The sequence below is a fragment of the Bombus vosnesenskii genome, unplaced genomic scaffold (genome assembly GCF_011952255.1).
Source record: "Bombus vosnesenskii isolate JDL3184/JDL3185 unplaced genomic scaffold, Bvos_JDL3184-5_v1.1 scf7180000013263, whole genome shotgun sequence".
Classification (NCBI taxonomy): Eukaryota; Metazoa; Arthropoda; class Insecta; order Hymenoptera; family Apidae; genus Bombus; species Bombus vosnesenskii.
In genome coordinates, this window is record NW_022882923.1 from 4,700,021 (window position 1) to 4,718,463 (window position 18,443).

Below are 18,443 nucleotides of genomic sequence, written 5' to 3' on the forward strand. Positions count from 1 at the left end.
ATTACACGATGGACGCAGACGTCGAAGCCGTCTGGCTCCTCGTCTGCCCGATTCTTCCACGAAAAGATGATGGTCCAATTCACACAGACGCGCGAGATTAGTATCTCGCATTGAAGTTAATCTCATAGGTGGCGAATGTCGGTCTAAAGATTGGGAATTGCCCATATCGTTCGATTTTTTTTTTTTGCAATTTAATCCGATTTGAGGCGCGATGTAATTGTTAATTTATTGGGTTGGCAACTCAATAATTCCACATATGAATGGTCTATTTTACGCTTCAGATTTTGAAATTTTCATTTAATTTAAAATATGGAAGATACGCGAGTGTAGTTTATAATTTTTTGCTCGCGACAGGGTCGACTTGTTCTTCGAGTTCCTGGAGATTTGGAAAAGTAAAAAATAAAAAACGAGCAACGTTATTAATGATCATCGAATTACCGATGCGGTAGAAACTGTTGACAATCTGAAGAATTTAGTTTTTTACGTTTAAACAGCATGAAAGTAATAAACGGATAGCAAGGCGTTGAAATGAGTTTGGCGGAAGAAAATCATGTTTACGATTATTGGATTATGAAAGGTTCAAGTGTAAGTTGGGTAATAGGATCGTTGACCTTTGGATGGCGTTTCGAGAAGTTTTATAAAAGTAGAATTTAGTGAGATATTCAGCGGCAGATATCAAAGAAATTTTGCTATACTTATGTACATGTCAAAAAATAAAATATCACGTCGGAAAAAGAGATTGTTTTCCTCGTATAGTAGCGGTCTTGCTATTAAAAATGCGCGATGGATTGGCTAGCAGAATGTAACAGTTAAAAATAGCAAAATGCGATGGCGTTTGGTTTAGAAACGGTGACAGTGTACAGTTTTAAGTGTGGATTTATGGATGTTAAGAGTCTCGAAGTAAAGTGCAAAAGCGGCAGTAATGGCGATTCTTCTGATGATCTTGTACTCTTTCACATCATCGACGACCAACGTGAAAAAATTGTAAATGGATTTTCTGCCTCAGACATGTAGTACGATAAAATTCATTGTAAATTTACTGTTTCGCAAAAGAAGAAAAGAGAACAGACACAGCCAAGTAGCGCGTTTCAAAACAGAAACAATTGTTCGCGATATCATTAGAAAACGTTATATCGATAAAAAGATTCCCCAAATAAGAAATATATAGAAAAAGGGACAGATAAGAATAAAAAATACATTGTTGATCCGCTTACAAAGATTCCACCTAAACTTCCCACCTGGTGAGCATTTCTATCACTCGACATCCACCGATACGACTCTCCGCGACATTAAGAATCCATTTGCCACGGTTTTCACGTTTTCCATCCGCGGATCACCGTTTACAGTTACACAGGTTGCCGCCAACAATGTCCGCTGCAAGTGGCGAACGGAAAGCAACGTATGACTTTCACAAAATTCCATTGTCGCTGATTATTTCAAATCGTCGTTCGCCGCTTGTTTCTTACTTAGCATTCAGCGGAACTGTCGATAAAAAGAGAGAAAAAGGGAACGTCTTCGGTCGGTTCACGTCGTCAATCTTTCCGTTGAAAGCCGACTGCAAACGCGTCTCGTTGACTCACGAGAAAAACTGAAGACTTAACGCAACGCGACTATGATTTACGATTACGTCTTTTTCAAGCCCATTCGCCGATTGCTTTCCGTGCATTTCCTCCTTTTCGTTTTTGCCGCATTCGACGATTGAACCGCGTCCAAGTTCGAGAAGAAGAGACTCGTTTGTGGAGGAAAAGGCGAGGTTTTGCTTCGACTACCTGATGTATTCGAGTGGCCGGAAAATTCGTAGCGAAATGTAAGAAGAATTCGAAAGTAACGTACGTTCGTGAAATTAGCATTTTACTTAGGCGTTGCTCTTTTTTTCACGGCGTTTTATCGAGTCTTCGTCTTTTCTTCGCCGGCGAATTCTCTCAGGTAATTTCAATTTTCAATGGTAGAGGCATCCCTCGTGTAACAGGATATTTTTACAACACAGGTTCGCTCTAACACGATTTCAGAACCGGGAAAACAGTCGTACAACGCGGTATTCCTGTAACGCGATTTCGCTCTACCACGGCTCGTGAATTTTTAAGCGCCAGCAAGTTAAATCGTTCGATGTTTCTTAGCGAAGCAGGCGCTGTTTTTAATTCGCGTACGCAATTCTTGAATATTGAACTTTTTAACCCATTTGTAATCCGTCCAGTTGCACTAATTCTTCGAGCTCCGAGTACATTCCCGGATAAAAAGTCGCACGAGTAATATTAATATGCAATGCTTGAAATTAATTCGCTATTACTTTAATAAACATATTTCTCTTAGTTACGAGGACATAGTATACGTACTTTTGTTAATTACCAATTTTCTGTTAAATCTTCGCGTCTAACGAAACTAGCTTGCAATTACCGTGTTGCACGGCGGATATCTGTGATCAGTTTTGCGCCACGTTGAAAGATTTCGCGACCACCGATTTACGGGAAATTAGCAAACGCAAAAATGTACAAAACTCGCGTAACATTCAAAGATATAAGAAACTTTTCACGTTTAAAAACCTGCTAGATTTATTTCCACGATAGATTAGACGAAACGAAACGATTGGAATGTTCGCGGAACGTGGGAACGACGTGCAACGTGCTAATAACGCGATGGAATCCCGAACGATCGCAAATATCACCGTCTGACCGTGTTGAGAGTTTCAATTCTCCGTGAAACATCCTCCGCCACCTTTCTCGTTCCCCGTTTCGTCGAGAACATCCTTCCTCGCCTTTGCTCGCCCTTTCCTCTCTGCCAACACGGAGAAAAAAATCGAAGGGAAGAAACGCGCCAAGTGTCGATGCAGTTGGGTGAGACGTGTGTCGTTGAACCTGAACGAGCCACAAGTTCAAATTTCATTCATTAAATTGGCTGGGTCCCCGGCGTCGCGTCGAAAATAGCCGTGTGAAAGAGTACGAGATGCTCGTAAAAACACGCTCGTAAAAACGTTTTTCAGTCTGTACCATGGGAATGTGCACGCGCATGAAATCCGGTGGCGGCAGTCTGTGCAACTTCCACCCAAAAAATCCCCTTCCGCTTCGTCTTTCTTCCCCGTTACACGGCCGAAGCAACTCGTCGATCTTTCGAGCGAAAGAAGGAACACCGGCATCGTGGCTGGATTTCATTTTATTTTTCGTTAACGAGCCTGTTGATGATCCTCGGCAATTAAATAACAACGACGATCCTACCAGTTACGTCCGACAGTCTGTTTTCGGTTGTATTTTATGCAGAAGGTAAAAAATGTTACGGCTCCAGGCTGATAGAGAGCTCAGGTTATCGCACTGGTCATCCGCCTTCGCACACACCTGCAATTTTACTTTCTCCGGTCCATCGGTCGAAGGAAAATTTGTGACTTTCCCAGCGAAGGTTACTTGGCGACAGCGTAACGATACGAGTTTTTCAAGCGTCTTGCGGATTTTATTTTCTTCGTAGCTTCGTGTGATCGAGGCTTCCTTTCGTTGAGCGAACTCGTAGAACTTGTAGGAACTGCGAGGAATATAATTGCGACGAGTAATCGTATGATACCGGAGGATTTTTCGTATGGAGAAACTTTGCTAAGTTTCCAAGCGATTGTCCATTAATTGCGAGTAAAATAATTGTTGGTTGGTTGTGAAGAGAATCGACGTATGGTAATTGACCAGATATCGAAAAAATATAGGAAGAGAAAAATTAGGACAGTGCTGGTAAATAGCATAGTTAATTTACCGATTGAAATTCCTGGTAATTTATTTTTCCTAAAAGAAACTGTAAGGATTGGTCGATTGATTCTAAGAGAAGAGCGTAGAAAAGATCTGAAAGTCCATACGCGTGCAGTTTATATTGCTCTTTGTCTTGGCTTTTCCAGGGAAAGGTCAGACGCTTCTCGAAATGGACATCAACGATCTGTGAAGCTGAAAGTTGAGAAAAAAACAAGAAGAATAACCGGAAGCGATTGGAAAAGTTAAACAGCTAACCACGTGCAACCGTTGGCCTTTAAAGTTTCTCTTTTCGACCTTCTTCTTTGTTTCGAATAAAGATCATACCGCATGCCGCAATTATTTGTTCCTTATGACTCCCACGGCATGACTTTCACATAGGAGGACAAAGAAAACGCGTTGAAAGCGATAATATTCGATGCAAATATCTTTAGAAGTCACGAAACGTGATTGAAGCAGCGACAAAGATATTTCGTCAAGCTACAGAATACGCAGCAAGAAAGAAAGAATTGTTGAAAGTGCATAAAAATTGTAAAGACGACAAAGACGTTGTTAAAAATGCAGATTCGTTTCGAGGGATGGCTACTTCGAAGCTTAAGAAAGATCATAAGAGATAAGAAATTTTCTTGAAAGAAATTCGCGCCTACAGATGTTCGCTTTGTGTAAACGCGTCGTAATTTTCAGACATCGTGAAAGCGTAATATTGAGAATATTTGAAAGCCGTTTGAGTGCTACCTCTAAAACGTGGTAATAAATAAATTTAAAGAAAAACTTGAAATACGAAAATGAAACCACCTTGTAGAAACCATGTAATTTCAACGAAAAACATTTCGATGCCTCATGTTTACGTACGCGTGATCGAAGGGAATGAATCAGCATATTAAAAAATATCCTAAAAGAAAAAAATAATAAAATTCAGTTGAAAAATATTCCCTTTAAATAATTTACAAGCAGAGAATCGACGATTCTGAGTCATCGATTTAACTGAAATTTTGGATACGTGGTAAATTTCGTCATTCTATTTACATACGTGCACATGTATGTGACTTATTACAGCCAATATTTTTCTAAATCTGCATAATTTACATTTTATTTCTGCGTTTAATTAAAACGTCGTGTTAAAAATCCAAATCATAAAATACCAACATTTTTTCCAAGATATTAGGTTGTCCGGAAAGTGTCTTTCTTTCGCAAACGTGTTTTTTACAACAATGTACCTTCACGCAAACGTGAAACCGAGTCTGTGAAATGTCACGGTGTTTATCTTAACAGAACAAAATCGACCGTAATTCGTACGTAATTCGACAAAATAATATAAAATAAAAAACGTTGTGCGTCTATTATTTCCTCGTGAAACGAAAGAAACTTTTCGGGCAACCTAATATTTGTGCGTTAAATTGAAAAAAAAGAAAGAACCACAACCAACGAGATTCATCTACCTCACACAAGCTAAATCGGTCATCGGATGGAAAATGCTGCTGAATGAAACATTCACCTGGAAGCCACGGTAGTCCAGGAAACGGTTTAAAAACCAGCAGAAACGCTGGTTCTCGGTAACGCGAACGTTTCTTGTTATGCATGACCTCCGATTCTCGTCTATCAACTTCCGCGAGTCGTCCAAGAAACGAAGAAAACGCGGCTAGTAAACACTTGACCGAGAAAAATCAGTGTCCAATGCGTTCACCTTCGTTTATAAATATATCGTTAATTTCTAAATATTTCTTACTTGTTTTTGTGCAATGTATTTTTTATTTCGCATACATTTCGTTCGCTGTTTCATTGAATTCAGAAAATGATATATACAGGGTGGTTGGTAACTGGTGATACAAGCGGAAAGGGGGTGATTCTACGCGAAAAAAGAAGTCGAAAATATGGAATAAAAAATTTTTTTTTTAATTTTTCCATCGAGACAACGATCTACAGTGAGGTCCGTTATAACGAGACGTGATAAAGTGCACGCGTATCGAGCGAAAATTCAAAGTCGATTTTCTCGAAAACAAAGCCTCGAACGAAAAATTTTTATTTTATATTCTCGACTTTTTTTTCGCGTAGAATCACCCCCTTGTCGATTGTACCACCAGTTACCAATGACCCTGTATAATCATCGAGTTTTTCGTTAGATACGACGATAGTAAAAACGTACGAGACAAGTATACGTTAGAAGGTAGACTTCCATTCGTGACATTTTTCAGAATGACGAACAAGATTCGAGGAATTTTTTTATGTCGGAGTGACTCAACTGTAAACGGTTAACGTATCGATGCTCTTAATAACAGTCATCAATTACCACGTCGACATGGTCAAGTCTTGGTAAAAAGCTGTCACGCTATTATCTAAACTCCGTGATCAATTCGATATCATTCAGTAAAATTACAAGTTAGTACAAGTAACAGCAGGAATTTACGTCAATTTCAGAGAATCGACAGACATTAAAAATAGTCGCTACCTACAGCGATACGTATCTGTCTGCGTATAAAACAAAAGTGACGCAACGTAAACGCTATAAATTTCAAAACGAAAAAGATACTTTACTTCGCGTACAATAGGTGAAAATTATATGCAACAGCGAAATTGCTAGAAAACCGTTTTTGTTACGTCTACTTAAAAGTATAGAAATGTTCAACCAGATGAAACACACTGCGTCAGAAAAACTTTCTTATTCAGAATTTATTTCAACCGTATTTGTCGAACAAAGTTTTCTTGTTACTCTTTTTTTTTTTACCATATAATTTCATATAATATCGTATAACATATACTAAATGTATTTAACGACTGCAGATGTATAATTTTACTTTGCACAAACGGTTTTATCATCGACTAAACGCGTAAATATTCTTCAAAAAGAGCGTAAAAATTATGCGAATTTCTATTGCTTACGTTAAAACTACTCCAAAATTGTTAATTCCTAGAATGAATTCCAAAAAATGAAAATTTGCAACTGTTATCAAAGTATCGCAGTCTACAAAATCTCGATGTCCCATAACAAATTATCGCTCTGCAAACAAACATTCATCGATTTTCACACGTATCGCTAAATATTCCAAACGACTGGTCAAATATTAGCCAAAGCAACTGCACGGACCATGCGAACGCAAAATTTCATGTTTTTTTTTTTCTTTTTTCGTTCGAAAACGTCAACCTGGCGAGACGAGAATTTAAAAAGAACTCGTAAATCTGGAGTCCTAGAACGCAGGAATAAAACACACAAATAATCGTCTGCCGTTAGTCAGCCTTCGGTTACTATTTTCCTTCCTCAGAAAATCACTGTTACGAGGCTGTGTTCGTGGAATTGCATCTATCAAACATCGACGTGTAATCAAACATCACGGTTTTCGTGTTTGTCGCGAATCTGCGTTTTACATTTCGCGACTCTGTGCCTGGTCATGCGAAATTCGCCCGTGGACAGTGTCACTTGAGAGAAAAGAATTACGGTCGATCAAGTTTTGCAGACGTCAGAGTAGAATTTCTGCAGTGGTTAGCGTAGAATTTCGAAAATGGATATAATAGGATTTCCATGGTTGTTGGGATAGGATTTAGAAAGCTGATTAGCTGGAAATTGAGATTGATTAAGTAAAAAATACTTACTTCGCGAAGTGAAATAATACATAAAACAGTGTCTCGTAGAAAATTCGAATAATTATATTAAAATGATGTTTCATTCGAGTCTGAAACTTTTACTTGGTCCGAATAATCTTCTTCTTGGCAAATATAACTCCGATTGTTCGAGTCGTTTTCTTTTCCAATCCGAAGTATCATCCGATTTCTTAATTTCTTCTCATTAAATTGAAGATTACATAATGTTTCATAATGTAAAACAAGCGATAACATGCAATTCACTAGTCTTATGCTAGACGTGTTACAATATTCGTAAGTAGTGTAGCCCGCGATATTGTCAGACACGCAAATAACCAGACGATAGAATATTTCCTATATAAAATATAAATCAAGTTCAAATTTTTCAAATATTTGTAAGACTTTGTCATTTATTAATTTCCACTTTTCGCTACTTTTGCTCAAAAATCTCCAAATCTGTTGTTTATTTAAATAAAAAACGTGTTGTATGAAAAGTTTTAAACTACCGATTGAAATCGCTCTCAACGATAATAAAGTTACTTTGAAATTTTTACACAGAGTTTTCCAAAAATTGCCCGATAATTCTTTAAAAGTATTTTGAACGAAGACTTGGTCACTTGTAAAACAATTATTTCGGCGTCTATTATTTTTTATTTTGAAATCAAACACTTCGATCTGCGATGAATGCGAAATGTCGACCAATTGCAAAATCCCAAATGCCAAACTTTCAAGTAACTTTAAACGAAAGTCTAGATATTTGAAAAATTTGTTTAGAAAGAGACTCGAAGCTGTACAACAACAATATAATTCTACGTAATATATTTACTGGAAATTGATGTCGTTAATAATCATTTCCATCTAATTGATACAATATTAACAGCTATTTGAAATTTTACTTATTATAAGCAAAAAATACGTATCATAAGAAGAAGAAGGAAATGTCCCAAAAATTGCTCTATAATTTAACCAAGAACAAACGAAAAAAAAAAAAAGTTGATAGATCGATCGACTGGTCTTCCTGTTCGCTAAACGATCGACTTGAAGTCATCGACTGCGTACAACTGAGACGTATTTAATTAATCGTGGCCACTTCTATGCGCCGTATTCGTGGAATCGACAGAAAATCCGCGTTGTACGCATAAACTATTCGCGGAACCCAACTCCTGCTAACTTACAGAAGCAAATCTACGTCGGCTCGTTTAATCCTTTCGCTGTTCGGCAGATCGATACACAGGAATCTTCGATAACTTATATTATTGCGCGTCGTACCACTATCGGCGACGGAAATACAAAGTGGCTCGTTTAAACGCATAAACAACGTTATCGATTACTTCGATGTACGGGAAGTAATTTATTTCGAGACCTTTCACAGCAGAATCTGTAGAATCTAGGATAAAGTGTAATATCATGGATATGGAGATTATTTCGAGACCTTCTGAAAGAAGAATTTATAGAATGTAGGATAAGCTATGATACTATCAGTATACGATATTATATGGGAATTCATAAATATCGAAATTACTATGTTCAACAAATTCATGATAATCTGCATGATCGTTAAATTTTTGCAAGTATGCAGGCCAAGAAACGCTTCAACGTTACCGATATAAATAGAAAACTTCGTTTCTCCAATCTTGTGCCTTTTATCTCGTTTGTCTATTAAGAAGTAAGATTTTATTTCCCGTTAAAAAAGACATTTATATTTATAATACTCGCACGAAAATTGCACCATCGTGTGCGACATAATCAACAGGTTAAGCTTAGCAGACCTAAATCCAATTCAATCAACCGAGCCATTCAATTCTGTCGATACGGATCCGCCAAGCCAGTGTTTCAAACGTCTCGAACAAGGTCCCCCAAATTCCAAGCGGCCAAAAAAATCTGTCCTCGGTCTGTCAGAAGACAATTCGATACCGGAGGAAATCGATTTGCAAGACGTGACAAGATTCACTGCCGAACTCGGCCGACAGATGCACGGCGCCACTTGGCCACGCGTTTGCCAAGATAATCCGGAAACTCGTTCTAGCGTTACCATGGCAAATGTCCAATGTGTACCGTGTACGACGATGCAGCGTCAGCTATGAAACGCACCTAGAATGCGGTCGTGAAAGCACATACGAACCTTCGTAAACGCGTGCACACTGTTCTTCTGCATTTATTAAATGCCCACTGTTTGTTCCTTTTCGAACGTGTCCATTTGACCCAATTAAGAAGCAAACAGTAAGGTAATTAATAAAGGAACGTTATCAGGCAATGGACGAACTTAGAGCGACTCGAATATTTTTGTCAACAAGCAAGGAATGTTTTAGAATAATAAATACTTCGTAAGAAGTGTAATATACAAATCACGGGTAGAAATTTCCATAATTTGAAAGAAATAGCTTTTATCATACTGCTACGAGTAGTTGAGTTTCTTCAAACTTTATGGAATTGTCGAAACTGTTTGACAAGAGGAATGACAGTGGGAAATATAATTGAACGGAACTTTATTCTTCTTCCCGATAGCTACGATATAGAAAGATTCATGGTGCCAATTGATGGAAAAAGATGAAGATGGAAGAATGAAATGTCAATCTCTGACGAATTAATTTGGTGGTTTGAACACAGTGCAATTATTTTAAGCGACCATTAATACTCGATAATCGTATTTGCGTTGATTACTGTCTGTGATTAAATTTTCCATTGGTCATCGATGTCGTAAGAATTGAGTTTCATAAAATGGAATCCATTTCATCCGACCAAAATCGACCAGAAGTCTTTGTCAACGCAATTAATCAAATTCTTTCAACAACCGATCAACATCATCTCCTGGCAATTTATTAATCGTCACGAAGACGCAACTTTAGCCAGATAATCGTCCAACAATCGCAAGTACTGACCATACCTAACGCGATTCAACTTGGCCAGTCAGACAACAATCAGAACTCTGCACGCAGCACGTATACAAAGAGCAGAGAATTAATTGTGTCTGTCTCTTCAGCGATAAACGATCTAACCTTGGGAAATTCGGTCCACTAAATCACCCTCTCTCCGGATAATTTCTACTCCGCTATCAATTACCCAGACAAGTGAACCCGATAAATCGTTAATATCAGTCAGAAACCCTTTCTAACCGCAAGAATAGTACGATTACACGGTTCGATAATAATCGATAGTCAGCGGGACAACGATCAACGTTCGTACGATCAATAGCCCGGATAATCGGTGCTCAGATAACAAACTTCTCACTGTACTTATTTGAATTCGAAACGATTTAGTATTTAATTATGCTATCGTTCAAATGGAGTGGCGCCTGCTATCCAGACGCACTTTGTTTAACGTGGTTGTCTTACGAAATATCATTATCGCAGCTTGAAACGATTATACAGCTTCGTTATAAGTTCCTTATAATACAAACATATGTATAGTTTATTACATATATTTTATTTATATAGTTTGTTATAAGATTGTAAAAAAGAAAGAAAAAAAAAAGATAGGATAGGAGCCTGGACAAAATAAGTAGAATTTGTCATATTCTTGATTAGTATACCGACCGACATTTCGCAAAATATCTCATATCTTGTTTGACATTTTATTTATGCAAATTCGTATCTCAATGAACATACATATATAACTGATATCGTATCTACGATTTCTAAGATCTATTCGATCAATTACCTTCGTCAAACTCTTTCTCCGAGCTACCTAATTTCTATGATTTGCGCAAACCATACTCTAACCCCGTCTGTTACGATATTTTATGGTATATTTTATGGTATTTTCAGATCTTCACGTTCTGTTTTATTGGCTGGGCAACTAAGTGTTTGCGGATTTTGTCAATATCACCTAATGGCAAAATCCGCAATCGCTTAGTTGCCAATCCAATATATATGTTTCCGGAAGATGGATAGACATTGATGCTTTTAATATTTAAATACGCGGATATTTCCATGTATTCGCTATCGCTAATATCGTATTTCGATGTCAATGGTGTAGCGGCATATGCGTCTTAGGACGTTGCGATACGCAGATGTCTCACATGGTTGTTTTACTATAGAGGACTAACACTATACCACGCACATAATGTAATAAACAAACTCTGGACAAAGCAATTTCGCTGCTACGTGCAACATATTCAAACCTTTCGATACTCCCCTCGATTAGTATAAATAGACGACCATGTCCCCTAGACACAGTCAGTTGCACAAACAAACATAGTTAGCCAGTCAGTCAGTCAGTCATTAGTAGTGCGAAGGAATATCAGTATCGAGTCAGTAAGTCAGTCAGCCAGAGCGAACTAGTATAGCGAATGAATCTTATAACGAGTATCATCAAGCGAACGACGCTTGCGACTAATTTTGTATTTTACAGTTTAAAATATCTGTAAATATAGTTAATTAAATCTCGTCATTGATTAAACCAACAACACGTTACACCGTCCACACCACAATGGTTTCGAGAAGTACGGTTTTCCCTCGCTATTTCTATTCCATCCTATGATAATTTTACAGCAGCCAAAGTGATTCTGACGTTCATTACTTACACAATGACGCGAAATATTTTGAAACGATTGCCAGTGGTGATGCCGACGGTTTTTCTTTCTGTCAGAGAGCACGGCTGGCAATAAAATTTATGAAAGGACTAGAATTCGAAGGCGTGCATCGATAGCTTGTCGATAGCACTCGAGGTAGAGGCGAGGCGAAAATACCTGTTTTACGCGAAACGGCTTTAAACAGCCGCCTTTGTGCGAGCTGGCTAATGTGAAACGCGCTAGGCATTTTCGCAACTCCGTTTCTTTCCGCTAACGCGATTTCTAAGAGGAATTTGCGTCCCTACAGAGAGGTCACTTGGACGATGACTTTTAACTGGGATGCAAAAGTATTTTTAGATGGTGGGTGTGTACGGTGTTTGGATACCTTGATGGTGACTTTAGATTGCTGCAAGTTTTTTTTTATACAAACTTGTAGATTCTTCTTTGTAAAAAAATATTTTAAGCAGGGCACATGTTATTCTTGAAATGTACGATATTATATAGTAATTCCTTTCACGTTACATCGACTATTAAATAGCTGAAATAATGAGGAATTTTTTAGAAATTTATACATTGGTTAAAAATTTCCAGAAAAGAAAATTCCTACGGAAAGCGCTAAATTGAAAAAAATATCAGTTTTTAATTGCTATTCGTATTACAATTTGTGTTTCTGATTGTCTAGCTTTTACGATACTTAATATCGAAATTCTGTTAATCTACGATTGGTTCAATGAAGATTCTAAGACGTACAGTAAAATTTATTCTTATTATTCAAATTAGTTCTCTTTAAATATTACGAATATTTCGATTTATTGTTTACTTTCCTATCTTCTTTTCATTCTAATCTATCTAAAATACAAATTCTATAAATTATGTTGCATCGTATAGTTTCCTATTCTTAACCGTTTGAGTGCCAGGAATCATTGAAAAAATACTATTTTTTATACTACTTTATTTCAAGTTTTGTTCAATAAAAATTACCGAGAAGATAATAATGAAATGCAAAATACTGTCAGTCGTCCGTAGCGTTCAAATGTACAGGGACTTTACGATGCAAAATCTAAACGACGCGATCGCGCTGCTTGGGACTCAAACGATTAAATTGGATCGCCGAAGTACAAAATATCACATCCATATGATGCACGATTATCTAATAAATATTTGAAGTATGTAATTCTTATTGCAACAAGTAAAAAGTAAAGAGAGATTAAGATAATCATTATAAAGATAATAGTGCGACTCTGACTCACCATTCCGTGGCAAAGGCTAACGGTGACAGCAGAGTATGGGTCGCCGTCTACGGTTCCGCTGTAGAAACAGCCAAGTTCAGGGCCCGGATATTCCCTTCTGCTGGCGTTTTCAGTCATGTGAGTAATCTACGCAAACAGAAAGAAAGAAACCATAATTAAATGTATTCAATTACGAAAGTGATAGAATATTGCGTTACAGTAACACGTATTGTAAATGATGTATTGAAACAAAAAGGATGCAACTATGACCGTGTTTTCGATGAAAATACATAAAAATTCAGAACGAGCAGTAAACTTTGATACACGAGGGAAGGAAAGCGTAAAATTGTTCCAGACTCAGCGATACAATCTTCTATGGTTGATATACGTTCACTTGACAATAAACAAACTTACGAAGGTTTCTCCAAGCAAACAAATTTTCAACTCACGTTTTACTGTTTCTGGAAGATTTATAAACGAGGTGTAATGTAGAAAATGTGTAAAATAACAATCCTTGTTTTCCACAGGTAAAAATAAAAACGTATAGAAGTAACGTTATCAATGCTTCGATGAAAGTTCATGGTTTCAAAATGAATGATTTTAGAAAAATATGATAAAAGTACCGTAAGCTCGGTTTAATGATTTAACGATCGACAATGCGGTACGATTGAATAGATAGAATATTTCATCGATGTTGGAAAACATATACATACACGTAAATTTGAATATCGCATATTGTCAATAGAATTCTTTGATAAATTATTTATAAGATCTGCGTGTTTATAAAAATACGTTATGAAAATTTGCCAGAATATTTGAAAAGCATCCTGTACAATTTTATCCCACGAATCTTTGAAAAGTATTAACTTCGTCACATTTTCCGTCAAGGAAAAGATAGAGCTCGATTGAAATCTTAAAAACCTCTTCTACACCGTATGTAAATTTATTTTCTCGAAGAATTCTGCAAATTCAACTGCTCGTTAAATACGTAACAACGTCGAATAATTTCTTCGATGATTTGGTACACCACTTTGTATTTAGGATCGATTAGTTATCTAATATTGGCGATAAATAATTCATCATCGACGTTACCACTCGAGGCGGCTTTTAACGCCTCGTCCATCACATTTCACGGAAGGAAAATTATGCAAGCTTCGGCACGGAAGCATCGACGATGATATCGCCTACATTAGCATAGTAATAACACACGCGACGAGATAACTTTTCGGATAATCGTAACAGGATTAGTGGCCAATAAAAGCATATCTGAAGATCGGCACGTAGCGAAGAAATTGAATTGGCCGTCTGCGTGTTGCCGTTTCGATAAATTAACCCGTTAAATTGCATCGTAAATCGATCGAAATGGATATATATATAGAACGTTATCTTACCATAATATTCGGTGACACGAAACTGGTGTCGTGAGCTAAACGTAAACGGAACCGTCTCCCAAAGGCGGTGAACTCGTACTGAGGGTGAGGATCCCATACTTCGGCCGTAGCATGTCGGAAATGACCGCTGTGGTGTCGTTTCGCTGTTGTGTATTTGTCCGCTGTAACGACAAAAACACACCCTTGATATATATATATATATATATATATCTATTTTTGTATTTGGTTGAGCCGTGTGTTGAAGTTTGTAAACACAACTGTAGCTTTAATCTATGACGTTATATAATTCATTTTATAACGCTGTATTATATTTTGCCATAACTAAATAGATTATGGTTTCTTATGCATTTATGGGAAATTTAAATAGCTAAATATGCACGGAATGCACGTAATGTAAAGATTTGTGAATATCTAAAATATAATATTCGTTTAAACACATAATAGGTAAAATAATTTTCTATCTGGGTTTCGTGTTTTTAATTTTATTCCTGGAGATATGAATTTGTAAAGATACATCGATCAATGGTTTCTTTCGTAAAATTTACAAATGAAATTCGTTAAATAAACTGAGTTACGAATGATTAGTAGTTAATATCCTTGCAGAAGTTTCTGGACTAAATAACTTTATTGTAACTTGTAAATTGTACATCGATTCTTCTTCTTTCTCTAAACGGTTTAATGAGAAAATGATGCATTATAACGCGTTTGCATTTTCAAAGAATTTTTATCTCTCGATCTTACGACATAAAACAGTAAAAATAAATATGACGAAAAATTTAACGAAAAGAACGATAGTTCTTTTAACTTATGAAAAAGGATATATTCCTATCTTTAACAAACAATTACAAATTCACTAGAATGCATTATAAATACGCTGTGGGTGTTTATATAAAGTCGCCAATTTCCCCAATCAAATATACAAGCCTATAAACAAATGCGCTAAAATAAGAAAATTTCTCGTTTTATATATTTCTATATATAAATATTCTATAGAAGAAGAAGGTACGTAGCAACGATAGAAACGATACTAAATTCAAAGACTGCGTGTTGTATCGAAGAACGAGCTATGAGGTGAAACAGCATCGATGATTTATTTTTGTCCTAAGGCGAAAAAATAATCGGCGAAAATTAATAGTCACGCGATCGGGAAACAGTTAATGAAACAGTAGCCTTTCCCGTAAAACAAGTTTGCAGAGGGTTGAGGAATCAGATAGAAAACCATGCCAACCGTGTACAGTACAGGTTGTACAGTATAGAGGAACGTTTTGAATGCGACAGGCGCATTTTGTCACGCATTTTGTCACGCACCTTGTCACTTCGCTTTGCCAAGTTCGTGCGACTGTCATCGATTACCAGCAACAAATGAACTAGTTACCAGCTAGCACGTACCTTGTATTTCGAGTATTCGAGGCGCACTTAACACGCGTACATTATGGCGTAGATAGCGAATGAAGTTACCATAACCATTGGAATTTATGAAACGACGTGAGAATGACGAAAACAGTTTCATAATTAAAACCAGTTTTATAATTAGACAGTGGGCGATTATACTTTCATCGATACAGATAAAAAAATGGAACTTACAAAAAGAAAAAAAAGGAATCTTGTTTTACAAAACATGCTCTGAATAAATATTTTGTATATACATAGATCGTCTATATTTTTTTAGAATTGAATTTTTCATAGACTGTGTAACACCCAAAGTGTAATTGTAATGCATTCCAGTGATTTTTCATTCGTTTGTTGAAAATGAAAACGTATACTTTCTTTTCAATTAAACATAGTTTTTTTTCTCTTCCATAAATGCACAAACGTGTGGGTTCACTATCTATGAATTCTCGTTACGTTATTAAATAACCATCCACGTTAATGTAATAGTAGATTTCACCAAACATTTGCTTGTAAATGCATAATGATGCAAACTCTACGAACAAATAGAAACAAATCAAGCACAGTAACTGTGTAATAAATGCATGATGAATTAATTCTTCATATTATGACAAAGTCACACTATCGGATTACAAATTCTCTTTACAATGACAAGTGTTTCTCTTTACAATGCTAATCAAATTTCAAATTTACATCTAACACATATATAGCACACAATGTGGACAAGAAAGAAATTATAAACAGCTATAATATTAATATTAATATAATATTATAAAATTTCGTTTAAACGAGATTCTATACTCTATTCGAAATAATCCGAAATTCCCTGTTTCAAAAAAGCTTGGAATCTAATGTTTCTCTTTACAATGCTAATGAAATTTCAAATTTACACCTAACATATATATAGCACACAATGTGGACAAGAAAGAAATTATAAACAGCTATAACATTAATATTGATATAATATTATAAAATTTCGTTTAAACGAGATTCTATACTCTATTCGAAATAATCCGAAATTCCCTGTTTCAAAAAAGCTTGGAATCTAATGTTTCTCTTTACAATGCTAATGAAATTTCAAATTTACACCTAACATATATATAGCACACAATGTGGACAAGAAAGAAATTATAAACAGCTATAACATTAATATTGATATAATATTATAAAATTTCGTTTAAACGAGATTCTATACTCTATTCGAAATAATCCGAAATTCCCTGTTTCAAAAAAGCTTGGAATCTAATGTTTCTCTTTACAATGCTAATGAAATTTCAAATTTACACCTAACACATATATAGCACACAATGTGGACAAGAAAGAAATTATAAACAGCTATAATATTAATATTAATTAATATTAATATTAATATTGATATAATATTATAAAATTTCGTTTAAACGGGATTCTATACTGTATTCGAAATAATCCGAATTTCCACGGTTTCAAAAATGCTTGGAGTCTTTTGGAGATTGGCGGCCGCCACGGACAAAACCACCCTCTGCAATGGTATTGCATTTAATTCGCATTTCCGAGAATCGCGATCGCAGTTCGATACGAAACGATCGCGTTCTTTATAAATATCTGGTTCTGTTCGCGTTGTCTGTTTTTTATCGTCGTGTATGCGCCGGCTCGTCTCGCACAATCGAGAGCCTAACGAGGCGAACGTGATCCTGATAAAGGTGGTGTACACGGTTCGCCACGGCCACACGCCGATACGCTTCGAGGATCACGCGTGCACGTTCCATCATCGGAACACGTAGCCAAACGCATCGCGGTCTAATTGCGCTAATTTGAATCGCCCTGCTCTGTCGCGCATCTCGCGTGTCTTCGGTACAGAGAAGATGGGATCGATGATCCAGTCAACGATCTCAATGACCCCGATCTAAACGGCTGTGTGCCTTACGATCGTTCAACGAGGATGAACGTTTCCTTGTTATTACAGGTATCTATGTAGTGGACTACCAAACGTGTAGACCGTACATGATTATGAATTTATGGAAAATTTAAACGTGCGTAACATATCGTAATGTACGAAACGTAGAAAATCAAATATCAGTTACGATATTCAGAAGATGAAACCAATTTTTATTTAAGCCCCGTTTCTAATTTTTAATTGAATTTCTATTTGAGTCCTGGTTGTGTTATAAAAATATAAATTTGCGTAATCAACGGTTCGTAAAATATTCCCGAGAACCAACTCCTCGTTAAAAGGAAAATCAGAAAATATTCTTTGAGTATTTAAAACGCGGAAAATATACCAAGGATCGAATGCAACTCGTTGATCTATGCATTCCATTAATTATCGTCCAGCAGAATTATTAAATCTCCCGTAAATACGTAATTATTACGACAAATATTTCAAATTTGCCAGAATTTGAGAGTCGATTCAAATAGGACAGCCTTGTACAATGCCAAAATTTTATAATGACAATTGCCAAAAATTTCCTGCAATTTTGATACATTAGAGACGACGTATACGTATAATATTTTCAAGCATTGTCAAATTATTCATATTGTATGATTTATAGAAGAGCCAACCTACTTGGCCAGAGAGATCGTTTGTAAGGAAATAAACAATTCAAGTGTCCAAGGGTGTTTAGCAGTTTGGAATCTCGCGTAGTAATTAGACGAC

The 18,443-nt window shown here is 36.4% G+C and overlaps 1 protein-coding gene across 3 annotated transcripts in view; it reads right to left on the minus strand.

The window, feature by feature from the left end:
- The window catches only part of LOC117232198 (A disintegrin and metalloproteinase with thrombospondin motifs gon-1), a 182,356-nt gene that overhangs the window by 104,713 nt on the left and 59,200 nt on the right, over positions 1-18,443 (minus strand). For all 3 annotated transcript variants that reach the window (XM_033491421.1, XM_033491431.1, XM_033491413.1), the window contains exons 4-5: positions 14,420-14,580; positions 13,050-13,175 (exon numbers count right to left, since the gene is read on the minus strand). In XM_033491421.1, coding sequence (XP_033347312.1) covers positions 13,050-13,175; positions 14,420-14,580 — 287 coding nt within the window. The remainder of the gene's footprint in view (positions 1-13,049; positions 13,176-14,419; positions 14,581-18,443) is intronic.